Source organism: Eucyclogobius newberryi, unplaced genomic scaffold, assembly GCF_026437365.1.
Source record: "Eucyclogobius newberryi isolate DKJ021-1_F unplaced genomic scaffold, fEucNew1.0.hap1 SCAF_21, whole genome shotgun sequence".
Classification (NCBI taxonomy): Eukaryota; Metazoa; Chordata; class Actinopteri; order Gobiiformes; family Gobiidae; genus Eucyclogobius; species Eucyclogobius newberryi.
Genome location: NW_027315846.1, coordinates 17928442 through 17947058, shown reverse-complemented (window position 1 = coordinate 17947058; position 18617 = coordinate 17928442). Strand labels below are relative to the sequence as shown.

The 18617-nt window shown below is 39.8% G+C and overlaps 1 protein-coding gene across 4 annotated transcripts in view; it reads right to left on the bottom strand.

Annotated features, from left to right (window-relative positions):
* The window catches only part of dlgap2a (discs, large (Drosophila) homolog-associated protein 2a), a 156799-nt gene that overhangs the window by 4856 nt on the left and 133326 nt on the right, over nt 1-18617 (bottom strand). For 3 of the 4 annotated variants that reach the window (XM_072457262.1, XM_072457265.1, XM_072457263.1), the window contains 4 exons: nt 18439-18507; nt 17514-17670; nt 16450-16654; nt 12004-15199 (listed from right to left, as the gene is read on the bottom strand). In XM_072457262.1, the coding sequence (XP_072313363.1) occupies nt 13005-15199; nt 16450-16654; nt 17514-17670; nt 18439-18507 (2626 nt within the window). In that variant the 3' untranslated portion in view covers nt 12004-13004. Of the gene's footprint in view, nt 1-230; nt 320-6885; nt 7272-12003; nt 15200-16449; nt 16655-17513; nt 17671-18438; nt 18508-18617 lie in introns of those variants that run through there. The other variant, XM_072457266.1, reaches the window with a different exon arrangement.

Here is an 18617-nt window from a genome sequence, read left to right as displayed (position 1 = left end):
TGTCTATGTACTTCAAATCACCACTTGAGAAGAGAAGACACACATTTTATTATATCATGTAGGCAATATTCAAACTGTTGCTATAATGTATGTATATATATGTTTTATGGTATTTTTGTGATTTAATTTAGTCACCAAGGAATAATAATGGACATCTAGATACATAATCAGATACTTTAGAACTCAATCCATTCACTCACCAACAGCCCCTCCCCTAAAAGCTCTCTTACCCTTTCTTGTCATCCTCCACCTGGATACCGACCGAGTGGTATTCCCGCGAGCCTTTGCTTTCTGATTCCGAGTCTGTGGCTGCTTCCACCTAATATGGAACAAAAAAAGGAAAGGAAAAGATACTACATTGCTGCTCATCATGTGCTCAAGCATTACCTGGGTGCTTCAGGCTTTATTGGTTTGGAACTGGTCAAAGCACCTTAACTGTAGTGCACTGTCAGGAAGTAAACACTGCATGATTAATGGTAGAGGCAACGGCGACGACACCGGAGAGGGTTTGAACACAGGTTAAATTCGGAATCTTAATAAAAGGACAAGGCGATGGGACAAGGTCAAAGTCAAAACTATCCCTATCATTACTGTTAGTGGCTTATTAATATTAGATACAAGAATTAGTGAGCATAAGGCCAGCTACAGTAGTGGTTGTTTAGGCAAGTTTCTATACTCACAAAAGCCCCACAGCTTATAGGCGTTGTGTAAAACGTTTCGCTATATTTATGCAGGATTAAGCTGCTTGCCCATTCCACTATCTAATTTTGTAAATTCCGCTTGACTTGTCTGCCTTTAGCATCCTTCTATTGCCATTGTCTCAGGTATTAAGGGAAACAAACTATGATTACCTGTCATTATTGAATATTATGTGGGAAAAGCAATATTCAGTTGTGCAATGCAAAATGCATATTCTGATCAGTTTTTCGTTCAGGCCAACATGACCGCTTTAGGAATTTGACCCATTGTATTTTTACTTTCTGACGTAGAACACTTTTGATGGATACTGTCCTCGGTGTAATTAGAGTTGCTCGAAGAGTAGTCTAGCTATTGCAGTTTGTATGACAGTTTAATACCAGTTTGAGAAAAGTTATAAAGAAACCTTAAAGTGTTTGACATCCATACATTTTCAGCTCCAATGCACTCCTTTTACAAACATGTCTAAACACTGGTTAAAAATAGCCCATGCTAGAGATGCAAGGAAATGTCAGGCCTTTGGTGCAGAGTGGTCAGTATAATGACATTTTTTTGTATTCTGTCAGGGGAAATGTCGTTAACGGTCTGGAAATGAGAGTGGGGTGACCTCCGCTATACTTTGTGGTGTTAAAAGTCCAGCTTTTAAAAAGAAAATGAGATGTGAGAGCCTGATAGATGAGGAGAGGAAGACAAGCATCAAGGAGGCTGCTGCTGAATAAAGTTAAGATCAAGTTAGGTTTGAGCAAGTTTTCTGTCTTAAAAAGTGTTAATCATCCTGTTATCACACACACAGTGAGAATATTATGACACATCCCCATAGTCATCTAATTTTTACCTTAACTTTTTAATTACCCGGAAAGTGAAAAGATAAACGAATGAAAGTAATTTACATAATAATTCATTTTTAACTTTGAAAATTTCCTTCCAGGCTGACTCCAGGCTGTGATTTTACTTTATGCAGATAAATAAATCCACATACGACAAATAAGTAACTAAATAACTACATATTTGTAAAGCTGAAATGTCATTGTATTAGACTGCACATAATTGTTTAGCCGACTTAACAACTACTGTCCCGATTGCAAAATATATGTCCTGAATATGGTTTAAACCTGCACTAACGCCAGCTTGACTCAATGGAGATGTTTTTGATCTGACTAGAATGTTCCGCACATGGCATTAAACATCTACATCTACAGTATCTCTACGGAGACAAATAGGAGACGCCACCAGGTCGTTACAGATTAGATCTATATAGAGACAACTAAGGCATTTTTGAGAAATACAAAGGCCTGTTATAGCTAGATAAAAGATATATATATATATATATATATATATATATATATATATATATATATATATATATATATATATATATATATATATATATATATATATTCAATGGCCTACGGTGGACAATTCCTGAGAGAAAATCCCAGTGGTGACAAGCAGTTGGCTTCCCACCAGAAAATGTACACAGTGCCCTAGAAATGGGTAAATAAGTAACACTAGTCTGTAAAATAGTTGCTCTAGATTAAAAAAACTCACCTAGCCATGCACTTTTGCTTTGTTTGCTTTTGCCATCTCAGAACTGAGCTCAAGATGTTTAGGTATATAGTGCCACTGAGATGTGCAAACATACACTGACACCATGCACCAGTGATCGCAGAGTCAGCACAGATATGAAAAAATGTGGGCCTAAGCGAAAACAGCCCTGTGGCTTTTGAAAACAAACAACTCCCAGTGACTTCTCCAAACGACAAGCGCTTTTGAGGTTAAATACTTTGACTTCCCACTTAATCACTCTAATGATGCGCACAATTACAGCTATTTTTGACGAGGAACCAATCAATGATGGCTTCAGAAGAGTGTCTTGGAGTGAGGTAGATCCAGTAGGCCACATGCACATGCACAGGGTCAAAGGTGAGGGATTTGATTGTCCTTTATTGAAATGATAGCTGTTATAAACCTCAACCTGGATCAATAAAGAAGTAAGATAATTCATGATAATTGTAAGAATAGTACTTCTGACCAAATTATTAGGACACTGTATGATAGAAAACTAACCTCTAGGTCAAATGATGCGCTCAGCTCTACGGGTCGATCAATATTACTGCTGCTGCATGATGTATCCAGAAAAACAATGGATCCATAAAACTTTTCTACAAAGGGTGAATGTGGTAGAGCAGGATTTCTTTATTAAAACATGCCCCCTGAGTTACTTCTATTCATCACAGCAAATGGTCTTTTAAAGGAGCACTATGCAACTTGGAGGGATGTTTTTGCTGGTAATGTTTCACTGTGTGGCATTGAACATATCTATCTTGCATTTTCTTTTGTCACGGGTGTTTTTATGGCTCAAAAATACCTCGAAAAACTGCTTTCCTACTGTCACAGTGTTTACAAGCACACCAGGAAGACTGGATAACTGGTCTGGTCCAGTTTAAACAGATTTCTCATAATGCAAGGAAACCCAGGAGGTGCGATTGAGGGGTCTTGATTTGAATCTCAAACACCCCAATAACACATCTGGAGAAGTCTGTGTGTAATTATATTCCTGCTGCATGTGACAGTGCAGTCCGATCACACTGGGAGGCGACTAGGAGAGGGTTTCAACTGCACCAGTGAAGAAACAGAAAATATAGCCGGTTGTTTAGTGCACTCAGAGTTCACTGCGCATGTAAATGTGTCACCTCTCCACAGATTTGACCCGTTACTTACCCTAGTGCTATCACCTGCTTGTCTTCGTGCAGATAGATATGTTTAATGCCACACTGTGGAACACTCAAGGCTATTGTCCATAGTAACAAGTGGATATTGGACCCTCCACCAGAAAGTTTAAATTGTAAAGTTGTACTGCATCGTAAGGATTTCTCTTCAGCAGTGGTGGCATAAAGCTGTGTAAGGATTCTGTGACTCTATAGAGGACAAGATGAATACTAGTTTCATGCTCTTCTTATAATAGAATTACATTAGTTGACCTATCACCACCTGTCTAAACTATTATTAAAGGCATTCAGTACTGTTTAGGATTATAGGATAAATGTCAAAAGCATGTACACATTTCTACTATCTTAACACTAAAAGCCAAACCAAAATAAACACACCGCTGCACTAACTGGACAATCACAAGGAAATCCCTCATACCTCTGCAGTCGTTTAGACTCATTTACCTATTAATGTTCACTTATTCACAATTTTTCTTGGTAATGAGAAAGTCAGAGCCATTCATTTGTCTCATCAAACCTGAAATTTAGTGAGGCGTGGCGGCGAGCTTATATCTTAAATGAACACCTTCAAAAATGATCATTCTGGAGAGACTGGTTCGCCTGGTGCTGTGAATACATGAAGTAAGCAGAGCCGTGTGCTCATTAGAGTGGCAGGCTTTATCTTACCTATCTTCCATCCATTTTCTACCGCTTGTTCCCTTTCGGGGTCGCGGGTGACTGGAGCCTATCCCAGTGACTTCGGGCCTTAGGCGGGGTACACCCTGGACAGTGGCCAACTTGTCGCAGATCTTACCTATCTTGTATTTATTAAATTGTAGGTAACACATGCGAACACTGACACTGAACTGCTGAATGTAGCAGAATCCTGCTTCAAACCAGAGTCAAGCCTGATTCTGTTAATATTTTTTATTCAAACTGTAATTGTGACATCAACCTGTAGATGGAAATTCACATTTTTGCTAAAACCTGGTGTAAGATAATTTAGAGAATTCATCCTTCACGTGCATTTTCTCAGGAGCCATATTTGCACAATATTTTTTCCTTGGCATACCATTGTCTAACTGGAGCCTTCCTGGCCTCTATAGTCTCACTACATCTCTGCTGCTTTTTGAATCTCCTCTTCAGTAAGCATAGTATTAATACTATGTTCAACTCAAAACTTTTCCTGCATAAGACATCCAGTTGGTATCTAGTCTTTTATTTTATTTTCTGATTTTTGTGAATTGTCCCTGATCAGATAAATAAATAGACTAATTCAAAAGCATTGTCATTGTGGTTGCTGCTTCACATGTGTTTAAGGCAATTCTGTGGAATATTCCAAGCAAAATAATAACATCTCCATGGAGACAAGCTCCACCAGAAAAGTTTCATAGTGCATCATATTAGTGGTCCCATTCTGATCCACCCATGAGTGCTGTAAATACATTGAGGAAAACTAAAAATAGACATTCATTACAAAAGCCTAATTTTTTTTTTTTTAAAGACTTTTGGCTTGAAAGATAGCGTGAAATGGGGGATGAGAGAGCTGCCCGGGGCTCCAAATACCAAATTATTTACATTTTTATTCCCTAGATTCAACCAATCACTTATTTTATGATCAAAAGAACAAAAACAACCAAGTCTCTAGGAGTGAGAGATGAGTAATAGTTGGTCCAGTGGCTGTAAGAGGAACAATTCCACTGTGAGATAATGGGAACTAGAAGGTGAAATTGCACAGAGAGAAAATGGGGCGGGAGCAGGAGGAGACTGAGTGTGTGGCAGAGGAAAGGTACAGTAAGTGGGTGGGGAATGAATGGACCATGGCTCCAAACCATTCACTAAAACTTGCTCCGCCTGACTTGAATCTTAATTGATGGATTGCGGTAAAATGACTCACTCTGGCTATTTTTAGAAAAGAAAACAGAACAAAATGTTTCCTTATAAGTTGGGAATGTCATTTTTAGCCATGGGGAAAGAGATAAGTTTGCATTGCTTGCGGAGTTATACGCTGAACAATTAGAGCTGCAATCAAGATAATAGTCTATTTATATGTATTTTCGTAGAGGCTATGTTTACATGCAGAATATTAGCTACCCAAGTGAATTAAAAACTAACAAGCAGTTTGTATTTGTATTTCAATAATTAATTTCAGCTCAAAGGTAATCTGTGTAATAATTTAATTTAATTACTGCTAAAATGCTCACAACTTGTCTGCTTCACTGGTGTATTCAGTGTATTCCATGTAAAAGATATCTATGCCATTGTTATCCTCATGCACGTGGCATTTAAGGACAACACTGTGAAAAATTGTGCAAGAGCCAAAACGTACCTATGTTTAAATCCAAACCAAAACATCAACATCAACAACATCAAAATATGGAAAAATCTCTGTAATAGAAGGAGGATATTTATGCCAATGACAGTCCCACTAAAACCTTAGCACTTTTCAACTTAAGATGAATTTAAAAATAAATGTATTTATTTCATCATGGGTGTTTTTAAGCACTAAAATACGGTAACTTGAAAACAGTCTTTCCACAGACATGACTAGTAACTGTTCTGTTATCCGCTTTAGACATAAAGTAGATGCAGCGGTTGACGCTCGTGCTAACCATAACTTAGCAGCTCGGCGCGTCCGGACTCCGGAGCGGCCTCTAGTGTTTTTTTCTCTAGCTGTTAGCATTAGCCCGCAAAAAACACAAATTATGAATAATCCAGAGAGTGTTAGCTTGTACCAACCCATTGACCACATTCAGTTGAGGTCAAAGTCTCATTGAAACTCACTGTTGTGTGTAAACCTTTTGGTGTTTTAATTTAGATAAATATTAGCACGTAAAACTGGTATCTTAGCTAAAGGCTAACTGACTTTCTGATCTGAACATTCTCTTGTACATGTTATTGGTCAGTAGACCAGATACATGGCATAAATGTGATACAATATAAGTTGTATATGGGGATTGGCTTCACCATTCATTTGTATGTGAAGGAGCATTCAATTGGATAAGTCTGGGTAGCAAAGTGGCCATGTCTGAACAATGGGCAGAGATAGAGAATTTCTACGAATGTCTATGTCGTGCCTCGTACCAGGAATCTTACACAGTGCTGCCTTAACCAAACCCATTGAATTTAAAGGTGCACTATGCAACTTCTCTTGTGGAGTGTCTGCCACCAGCTTGTTATTGCTTTGCCTGGAATGTTCCACAGTATGGCATTATGCTATCTTGCAATTATTCAACTACATATATATTTTTTACATGTTTATCTAAAAATAGATACATCGAAAAACAAAAATTCTTACTGTGAGCGGTCTCACTCTACAGAAACTGTGAAGAAGTATCTCCATGGAAATAAATATGTTCAATGTCATTCAATGACACATTCCAGGTGAAGCAATAACGTCTCTATGGAGACAAGCAAGTGACCTTCCACCAGAAGAGTTAAACTGTTTTTTTTTTTACATTTTACCAGTATTTTTTCTGACCTGTATTCCAATAGAGGAGCGAGGCGTTTTCAGGTACTCCTCGGCCTTGGACACCAGGATGGCTTTGTCGCATGTGAGCACCGAGCTATGGCTGTCTGTGGATGGGTGCCTCTTCCCTGCCATGGCTTTGGCCGCCTCCATGGCTAAAGTGACGGCCTTGGTGCTGTCCAGGCTGTCCGTGGAGTTGTACAGGGGCCTGCCAGGACTCAGACCCAGGGTTAGACCATCTGGAGACCACATGGAGGTTTGGCGGTGCCGGCCCTCGTGGTAGGCATCCTGAGTGGATTCAGTGCTACTCTGGGCCGTGATGGAGATGAGGGGTTTTGAGGTGGAGCGTGGAGGGACTGGAGGGGGGTCCTTCTTGTAGCTTGGGTTGTAGGTGATGGCTGTGGGGAGAGATAATAAGGACGCTATGAAGACTATGGGAATAACAATATTTAAAAATTCTGCACTAAAATTACTATTCATGGGTTTCAGCTTCCTGTTATATGCAAGATTGGGGACTTTTTCCATTCTATGAAACCCATGGTTTCGGACGAAGAATGAGCTTAGATTTAATATACTAAAGGTAAATGTTTTAGTATGATTTAAAAAGTCATAGTCATGGGGGGCTAGGAAATAATCACACAATTAATTTGAGTGGTTCAGTGGACTAGTCATTAATCTCTGTTAATACTCCAGTTCTAGGTGGAGTTATTTTACAATGTCATGGCTGGAGTGGCTTTAGTTTTGCCATTATTATACATGCTGCATCGCAACCTTACCTCTTTACCTGAAAAGGACGGAAGAATATATATATTTTAAGGATTTCTTTTGGCCCATAGGCTTTATTTGACAAGACAGTCAGCATGAAATGGGAATGAGATGCAACAAATTGTTGAGAGCTAGACTTGAACTCAGGATGCTGCGGCCTGCCCCACATGGCAGCCAAATGTGCAAGTCACTCACCATGAGCAGATTTCAGTACGAATGACTGACTCTTTAGTCATGTCTATAGTATTGGGATTTCTTGCTTTAAAAGTGCAAATTAAAAATATTGCCCCAACCCACAAGGAGATGAACTTGTCGAATGGGTCACCAGTGGCTGCAGGGCTTTTTCTCTTCTTCATTAGGAGGAAAATCACAGGTCAATGTAGTTACAAGCTGAAACATTGTAAGGATCTCAAAGCAAAGCTGACTATAATGGAAAAAAAAACTGAGCTATATTTGAGCTTTTCTGATAACAGCTTTAACACAGTGATATAAGTCTGTCACTGAGAATCACGGCTTGCCTCCCCCATTTGGAGTTGGCCTCTCTCTCACCCTTGTTTTAGTTTATAAATACCTAGTCATGTCTAGCCCACAAAGAGGCCTTTTGCTTTAGGGTACGGCAAAATGACTCACAGAATTATCCATTCTGTGAATTGAATGCAGGTATTAGCGAAGAGCAAAATGAGCCAGATAAGAGCTTAGGTGCATATGAGGACGGCTGTGGAGGAGGATTTTGTGCACGCGGATAAATCAAGGAGATCAAGGCGGCAAAGAGATGACCCATGATTCAGCAGGATGACCAAAATAGAGCCATTATGATGCAGCCAGTCGTGCAAAGGGGGGGCTATTACTCTTGCTCTCCATCCTGGCAGCAACAGTATTACTCAGCATTTAAATTTCACTTTGATGACCAGGGCCAGCTAGAGGAAGGGAATGTATCAGATTTATAAAGCACAGGCTAACAAGCTGCACCACCGTGGCCAAGGTTATCATCTCATTTATGCACAAACCAGGCAGGAAGAAGAGTGTGGGTTCAGTCAGATGGAGAGGGAATTTCAGGAAACGAGTGGTAACATTCAGAATCATTACTAATATAAAGCGCATGAACTGCACAGTTGAGAATACTGCCCAAAAATACTCAATTGAGCCAGTAAGTACTTATGTCACTGCTAATGAAACTCCATGCTAAAACCTGAACAATAAACTAATGCTGCATTCCATTTAGCCTCGGTGGTCGGAACTCGGGGAAACGCTTTGTTTGAGTTTCTGTGTTCCAGGTGTCAAGTCGGAAAAACTATGAGCATTAAAGTACTCTTCATGTACAGTTGAGAGTGTACAGTAGAGAAAGTAAATGGGAAATGACACAAGTACTAATAACTGTCGGGTATCAAACCTTCCATCTGCAATGCGCAGCCATGTTGGATTTTTTAACTCTGATCAATTCTGGGTTCTGAAATGTTGCTAGAGTTTCCAAGTAGGAATTGTAGGAACTCGTCAACATTTTAATTCTTCACTTTTATGAAGATATGGCCTTGACAATAATGTACAATGGGGTGAATCTGATGAGATAAAAAAAAAAAAAAAGTATTTGGTGCATAAATCTATATATATAAGACAATAATTGTGCCTTAATAAACAGAGAACCAGAGAATCCATCTGTGCTAGTAACCCGCTATCAAACAGGCTGCTATTCTACAGGCTGGGGCAAGCTGAGTGACATGCTTTATCCCTCTATGAGAAATGCAGTGGTTTGTTTATTGGTGACGGGCTTTTTAGGACATAATGTAAACGATCAACCGTGAGATTGATAAATAGTCATTGCATTAATTTGCAGGAAAATAATATCGAAGCAAGTCAGCTATGTGGGCAAATGGAGGTGGAGTTCAGTCATGACATTTTAGGCAGTTTACCATGTGCAACAGACTTATAATTTGTGAGGAAGCTATAGACAATTGTAAGTGATAACAACATTAAATTCTGGTTTTCAACCTTATTGAACAATAAGGTTCAAAACAAAACAAAAAACACCCAAAAAATATATAATTGTATATGTCTAGGAATAAAGTTGTTAAAAGCCTTTCTTTTGCACAATACGGTAGCTTCAAAAGTTTCAGTGCCCACATCAAAATGTATCAAAATACACCATAATAGGACCATTTTCTAGATGTTTCTCTTGATCTTTAAATCAAAGGCAGTGGTTTGGTCTAATGCTTTACCCCTGTCCCTCTGTTAGCAATGTCACTGGGGCTGTGGCTGTCTCTGATAAAGCACCTCTCTGTTCTGAGTTAGATGCACTGGGTTCTCAAGGGCACATGGAAAACAACAGCCAAGACAAAACATAAATTCATCAATGTACCAGTGTTGATATAAATGGAGAATACCAAAGAGGATTTATGTTAACTGTGTGATTTGTCAATATCATTGGCTGAAAAGGAGGTGTAAGCGTTTATTGTCCATACAAATTGCCGTGATTGCAAGCGGACAGACCAACCACAATAGTTTCTTTAGTCTTTAAAGGATTTAACCTACAAGCCTGAATTGGAATTTGAACTCAGTATTGAACTGACTGAGACTGATGCAATTGGCAAATTACACCTTTAGTCATCTAATCATTAATTTTTGTAGGGTAGATATAATATTTTACAATTACGCTTATTCATTTGGTTTATTTAAAGGTGCACTATGTAACCTTTCTGGTGTGGGGTCCACCACCTTTCTCCATGGAGATGCAATTGCATTACCTGTCACGTTCTTCTGTATAGTTGAAGTCATACGGAGGAACATTACTTCCTTTACCTTTATTCAAGATTTAACTCTATAGAAAATACCCCTAAAACACACCTCTCCACAGATCAGACCTTACCTTAACCTAAGTGTAATGCTGTTGAACACTCAAGCAATAATATCGCTATGGAGACAAGAAGGTGGCATACCCCATTTTAAGCCCTGTAGATCTGGGCTTGCATATTGCACTATTAAATTAAACTCATTAAATGAAACACTAAAGTATAACTTTGCCTAAAAAGATTAGATTTGAAATAAGTGAAGCAAGTGTTTTTTTTGCAATCCATATATGCAAATTGAACACTTTTTATACCCCCTGGCTTGCTCAATATACACTTAAGTGTTCAATAAAGCCATATGGAATATTTGTGGTGCTTTAGAGACTGGTGTTCTGTTGTGGAATTTCTGCAAACAATTACCAAGAAATAAAGACATTTAACAGTTTGTCTTTCCCAAAAAGTGGATCTTTGTTCTCAAAAGGTGGATCTTTATTATTGCAGAAATTCCACAACAATTTGACATCAACAAACAAGGATCTTTCGTCTGGGTCATTCTTCCGTGGGCCACTATTTGAGACGTGAGGGCTGCCTCACAGGGCCTGGGCGGACAACACCGATACTAGAACTCAAAACTAACACATTGTGGTGAGTTGTCATTTTCAATTGTGTTGATAAATAGGTTTTTTTATTTTTTATTTTGTCCGGACAGAAATTAAAAAAACAATATGGTCAGAAACTACAACTTTAAAATTTAAAGCAGGCATTCAACAATGCCCCTTTAATTAAAACATATTTTAACATTTCAAAATGTATTTAGTATTCTAAAAATGTATTTAACCACTTACAATTGGAAATACAGATTGAATATTTTTTATCTCATTTGGACCTGTGTGGCACATTGCTGTGTGCTGGTGTCATCACATGAACGTAACTGGTGTAACAGGGACAGTGATTTACTGTGCATGAGTAAATGAATCTTTTGAGAAAGACAAACTCTGTTTTATTTCCTTATTTCTTGGTAATTGTTTGCAGAAATTCCACAACAGTTCCACATGCATATAACAATGCAACCCAATTAAATTCAACGCTCCCTTCTTATCAAACTCATTTAATAACTTTTTAGCCAAAGCATTCAGCAAATTTGATCATTCGAAGACAAACACAGAAACGGATCCCTTTGTGGCCCTGCTTCACTGATGTTCTGCTGAAAGATTCTTTTTGTTTCACTGCACTTTATTAGAGCACAGACTTCAGCAGGCCGTTCCATACACAGCCCAGTAATTGGACAAAAAAGACAGATAAAAAGTTGTGATTTGCTCCGCTTTTAAGTTGCTGGCAAAAGGACTTCTTTAATCTTTAACAACATGACTATTTTCCTCTAATATCCATTTAACATTGAATGAATGAACAATCAAACATAACATTATGACCACAGCCTTATGCTACCTGTGTAATGTACAACTCATAAACAAAATAATGTGTATGTATTTTCTACATAAGCTGGATCAGATCAGTTTTGGTAAGAAAAAAAGAATAGGAAAAAAGCAGGTTTCAGGTTACCATTGTTGCAGATGACAGCTTTATTTGTGTCCAATACACTAACAGTCATACTGAAGAGAAAATGTGTGCTGCTGCTACCATTTCTTCACTCATCAGTGGTCATAATGTTTTGCCTGATTGGAGTACCAAGAGTATAACAATGAGGCACCTTGAACAAAATACTGAGCCCATTAATCATGCACTGTTACATCATAATTGTTATCATTCAGAATCGCAAGTATAAAATAGTTACATAAGGGTCTCATTTCAGTACAATTTCACATATCATTTACTCTTTTCATTTCCCCATTGCATTACAATCTCAGTGTTAGATTCCTGAGCATTTGGATTATATTACTCTATACAAAAAATACTTTATTTTCTTTCAATGCAGTTATTTCTGCTGTCGGGTCATATAATATTCATACTTGACCATATTCTGTACAAAACACTCCAGAATAGCTGTTTAGAGTGACATTTACAATTTAAGCTACATAAGACAACACTGTGCTAATAACATAGATTTGTTATTTTTGATTGAATGCATTAGTACAGTATGTTACATCAGTCTATTCTTGTGCAAACTTAGTTTCACAGAATAATTTCCCTTTTTGTTTTAAGTTCTGTCAGTAGTTTATATGATGACAGTAGTTTTCACACAAGTGTTCCATTATTACTGTGAGACCATCCAGGGTTACAAAGTCTTTCACAGTGCAATCTTTACGGAGTACCATCTTCAGAAAAAATATTGTATGTATGCTAAATCCGATAAGATCTCAGCATCCAAGAAGCAGTACAATTGGAAGATTTTTGCCACGATTGGTGACAGAGTAGTTCAAGCTCAAGGAGTGAACCAATAGTCTGTTTACTTCGCCCAACCTCACATAAACCTTAAAAAAACCAAAAACATTTAGAGCAAGTGTGGCAGTACTATGTGAGAGTTAAAAATCCACACTTGAATGCCCAAAAGTTCAACGAGTAGCTGGATATAGGGTCTTTACAGCTACTAATGATGCTACATGTCGCCTGCTATTTATGAGGTATAGTCTATAAAGTTAGAGAAACATATGTAATTTCAGCACTGTTATAGTCGTATCTTCCACTCCAGAGCTCGACACTGGCACTCCTACGAACTGGCTCATCTCTATGGGCTCTTTTGTCCCACCGATACCAAAAACATGTCTCCTCAACTGACCTCTCGGGGTTACTGGCGGTTTCCTCCTTTATAACACTCCCGCTCTCTTGGGATATGGATAAACTTTCCTGTGATTTTGCTAACATGTCTTCAGATTCTGCAACCAAGTCGGGAGAGCATGGAGGGTCCGGCGTTCCGAAGTCCATCGATGAGTCTCGAGACACAGAGCTAGGAGGAGATACGGTGACAGTGACTACCGGCAATGGCACTTGGAAATTTTGAGGCAAGTCATCCAAGTTGTACTCCATGCTTGGATCCAGATAGGGCAATTCTGATTGCGGGCACAGTGCATCAGGGTCCACGGTGGGAAGGGGCGAGGTTGGACTATCTGATTGATAAAAGGGTGGATCCTCACTAGTGGACAAGGAGTCACTATAGTCAAGCGGTTCAGGTTCAGGGTCCATAAAAACAGAGTCAAGATCATCCTGGTCAAGTGATGTCAGCATGACCAAGTCGAAATGCACAATATCAGACTGGTAGATTGGGGTTGTTGCAAGTGGTTCAGGGAGTGGTGGCCATTCAGAATCTTTGGGATCTTCTTCATAGCTTGGTTGACGTGAAGATGATTGAGAGGTTGGTTCGGATGTTGGCGGAGAAGAGATGATCAACTCAGGAATGTTTACAATAGGCAATTGACCTGGTTTGCTATCAGTGGGACTTTCAGGAGGCTCTGGGTCAAAATGCTCCGATACTAGAATAGATGGACATGTGATGAAGATCCCCCCTTTAGACTCAGTAACGGTCACTTCCGATGGACCAGGATAAGGTGGAGGAGGCGAGTCACATGTTTTCGGCTCAGGGTTTACAGGACTTTGATCTGCACTTGAAGATTGCGTTGTCACAGTAACAGGGTCTGATGGGTCCACAGGTAGAGGAGCTAGAGATTCCGAGTCAGAGTTGACCTCGCTATCGTCGGGTGGTGACACAGTTACCATGGGAACTGGGTATGGCAGAAGTACAATTGTTTCCTTGCTTTCGTCTGATGCTGTGTCATCTGAGAGTTCAAGTTTTGGAGCCTCTGTCTCTTCATGTTCCAGTGTATCAGTCATAGATTCAGAGGAACCTACACTGGATGATAGCATAGTACTTTGAGTAATTGATTCAAGGACATCCCTCCTCTCAGGTGACTTAACTACTGCCTCCTCAGATAGCTTTGAACCAGGCTCGGCTCTAGCTTTGGCAGGCTTGATAGTCATTTCTACTTTCTTTGGTTTAAATGTTCTGACAGTGCTTGGAAGTATAGGGTCCAGTGGGATGGCACTCTCCACAAACATTGACTGTGGACTTGCAAGGATGCTGGGGTCCATTGAGAGCTGTTTTGGCAAACCTTTGCGGCCAGATTTTCTTTCTTCTTTTTCATCAGGACAATTGACTGCAGCGTCAGCAGTGCTTTGTCGAACCAGGACCTTACTCCGAGCCTGGGTGCCCACTGATACCTTAGATACCAGAAGTTGCTTTTCCCTAGCCCCCAAAGTAGGCCTTTCTATTTCTGATGGTCTTGGTTTTTCAGCAGCTGACTCCGTGCCTGTTGATGCCCCTGTTGCAGTGGCTGTTCCAAAGCTTTGTCCCCCCACCAACCCCCCACCCAAACTTGGTCCTGCTCTGACAGTCATGTGAGCAGCCTGAGGAGACCATGTGTTGTAGTGCTGGGTGAAGGTGTTGAAGTTACTGTTAAAAGCTCGCAGCTCTTTACACAGGTCCCTCCGGAGCTCGGCTAGCTCTCGTCTCATGGCAGACACCTCCTCTTTCCACTGCAGACTGATAGCAGCAGCTAGCGTGGCAGATTCCTTGATACTGGCCTGGATGGCTTTGGGTGAGCATTCTGGGGCACTGGATCTGGGTGACCTGAAAAGGCTGGGAGACACAGGAAGTCCCGAAACAGGTTTGGCTGTGGCACCCATGGTATCTGGTGGATAAACTCTTGATGGGATGTCTCTCTTGATGGGGCAGCCTAAATCGTCATGAGCCAAAGGAGCAGTGTCTGGCAACTTCTCATGAACACTGGGGCGGTTGGATAAACAAGACTCTTCCTGCATATATTTTCTGTCTGGAAGACAAATGTAAATAATATGCAGTTGTAATATGGCTACAGGTGTGAGCAGCTGGAGAAGATGTGCTTTTTATTGCCACAAAGCACTAACAACAAGTCATGCACTGAATGTTATGAGTCAAAATAAGGCATTTGTAGAATTCTCAATGTTCATATTCCATGACGATTGGCCACACATTTCCATGACAGATATCAGGGATTATGTTTGATAATAGGCTTTGCTTTTCACAAGAAAAGTGAAGAAAAATATTTCTCATTTTGACTCATTTCTTAATTGTTTACACTGCCTTCTCAATCTTAGATTGTAGCATGCAATATTAGATGTCTACAACTACAAACTACAAATAGAATAGACATTTTTTTTAACAGATGTAAATGGACACTTCTTGCATGCTCTTTATGTCTGGAAATAAAATGTTCTCTGTGCAATGAAAATAAACAAAAGGTAAGCAACTCTTCCAAAACTTTTCCACCAATCAGGAAGTATAGTATGAACCCTATTGAAAATGTGAGGTCCAGTTTGACCAAGTCATTCCAAGCTGCAAATTGTGACAAACCAATAAGTTTTTCACCTTAAAATTCTGAGAAAGCAGTGTAAGCAATAATTAGGCATGAACAAATCATCAAAGCACATCCCCAGATGGCCACACCTCTAGCTCTGAATATTTACTATATGTTCTCTGCAGGATTCTACAGTCCCTCATGTTTTATCTTTGGGAGGAGGAAAGACGCTCTTCATCTTCTTTGCCCATTCTTCTTCACTTCTTGAATCCAGCACACATGATTGATAAAATGATAACCATACAAACTAGAACCACAAATGTTCACAATTGTTAAATCATATATAGCACGTTTGAAGTACCTCAGGACAAAATCAGGTTGAAAAACAATGTCTATTCCCCGACTCTCCATGTTGCCCATGAAAAGGAAAATGTGTGGTGTGTAGCCAGGATTTATCCCAATACAATTGCATGTGGTTTTTTCAATAGGGTTCATAGCTTTACTCTCTGGTGCATCCAATGAGCAGATGAAGCACTGTATTTCAAATACAGTAGATGGACTGGCTCACAAGTTGCAGCTACAAAAAACAAACGTCCATAAAAGCAATGGCAACATATAACACTAAGCATGCAACGAAATGAAGCAATCAGTTATACCATCTTATGAACGCTTTAATAACTATAACAACATTCAACTAGTCACAACCAGAGCTTTAGTACTGCCTTCTACAGATATTGAGAGCATACCTGTGGTGGACCTGATGGTGGAGGTGAGAGTGGAGGTTATGGGGGGGATGCAGTCATCATCTTGGGAGTAGCCTGCCTGGATTGCCCTCAGGTAGCTGTGGCTGCGTGTTCGGAAGCAGCCGGGCAGGTCCAGAGCCTCCATGGCCTGGGACTCCACTTCACTGAACACTGACTCGAACTGCCCATTGATCTCTGTCTCACTCACCTGGGACACAAGTAGATACCAATATTTATTTATTTATTGAAAACCAATGTCAGCAATCTGTTGGTTAGACTTGCTTCAAAAAAGTAGACTGCCAATATTTCACTTTTAACAGAGTGATTGAGCAGTTTAGCTTTTAAGACTCTAAACAAGTCAATGTGGCTGAATAAAAAGAGAAAGTGCACAGATCTAGTTGCTTTTTTTTTTGACTAAAATAACATTTATTGTACAATTTGTGTAGTTAAATTTTCTGGAAATAATCCATCAATATGAAATAACATTATGAGATGCTGGACAAAAAAACAACCTAGGAAGCACAAGAGATATGTATAGAAGGCTGTTCCCACCAGTAAAAGAAAAAAGCTGGTGGAATCTATTACATTATTAGTCAATAATGACGTTTTTTTTTTTTTTTATCAGGACATGCATGTTATTGAACATACATGACATACAAGCTGTAAACACGCAACGTTGTCGTTAATGGCTAATTTACTTCTGATGTCTTACTATCACTCTCACAAACACGCCCACATTCATACACCAGCATACATAGACACTGGAGGCAAGGAGGGTGGCGTGTCTTGCCCAACAGTATGCACTACCACCCCCCTGTGGCATCTGGATTCCAGCAAATGACCAGGTCCATCCCAGCTTAGCTTAGGAGATCTGACGAGATCAGTCATTAACAAGTTGATATGGCCACAAACCAGACTTAATAATGACAAAGTTTAAAGAACAATTAGAAACAAAATTAAAACAAAAGCAACTAAATAAATTCACAAAAAGCCTTCAACACTATTTTCTAGTATGTAAATTGAATCTCAAAATACAAACTCACCCTATGCACATTTAAGAGTCTTACCTGACTAACTTGGCTGACGCAGCTCGCCTGGCTGAGCGTGCTGACTGCTCGCATGTAGCTCTGGTTCCTGGAACGAAACTTGGGAGAGTTGTAATTGGTGGAAGGGTCCAGGCCGATGCTCGGGTGAATGTCTCTGGTTTGCAAGTGGTAGTTCTGACTGCAAATACAAAAATAAATGAAACAAACATGAATGTGCTTGCAGTCACAGAAATTCCCTTCCATTTACCACAATTATAGAATTATAAACATGGTTTACCAAGTGGCTACAGGTGCCTGATGACCAAAACTGTGAGAGGTTAACTTAAGAGGTAAAGTTATTACGACAGCACTTCTCCCAGATGGAAACCTTTTCTCTCAGTTTGAGCTGAGCATTCTGCATAGTGGAACAATCCACTGACTGTGAGTAGGAGAGGACACTCCTGACCAGGAGCTTGTGCCACCCAAGTACAACAAAAAGGTATGTTAGAAAACAACAGCAGGAATGAAACAAGTACAATGAGTTGTTGAGAATGAGACCGCCTAAACATGTAGGATTACTGAAACATGTGAATGAAAATATTGCTCCAGGTATGTTTTGGACTACCAAATAGAAGTTTTGCATAAAATGAGACAATAGAAAGCGAAAGATATATTCCAATTCCTATAGTTGAAATTACTATGACATTTTGAAACAAGAACGCAGAAGAGCCATCAGTCAGAGAGCATTATTATTTTGTTCAACCATGATTTATGCGTTGGCAACTTTGGTAAGTGCACATTTCCCCAGGTGACCTCTCATTGACTGGCCCTGAGTGTTTGGTCTGTGTGGGGTCTAAATTGAGTATGTCAGCGGGGCAATGGGCCAGCTGGCTCCTGTGTCCCACCACTGCAACACACCAGCACAACATAACATATCTGAGGGAGGAGGTGCTGAGCCTGTATTCACCTTAAGTCTGCAGCAAAATTGGTGATGTAGTTACGCATGTCACTGTTGATTTTATCCAGGCGGTAAGAGCTGTGGGTAGAGAAGAGAACACAGTTACTGGGTCCCATGAGAGGGAGTTGGATGATGTGATACCAGAGAGTTCACCAGCTACTGCAATGAATGTTTGCTTGGATTTCTCA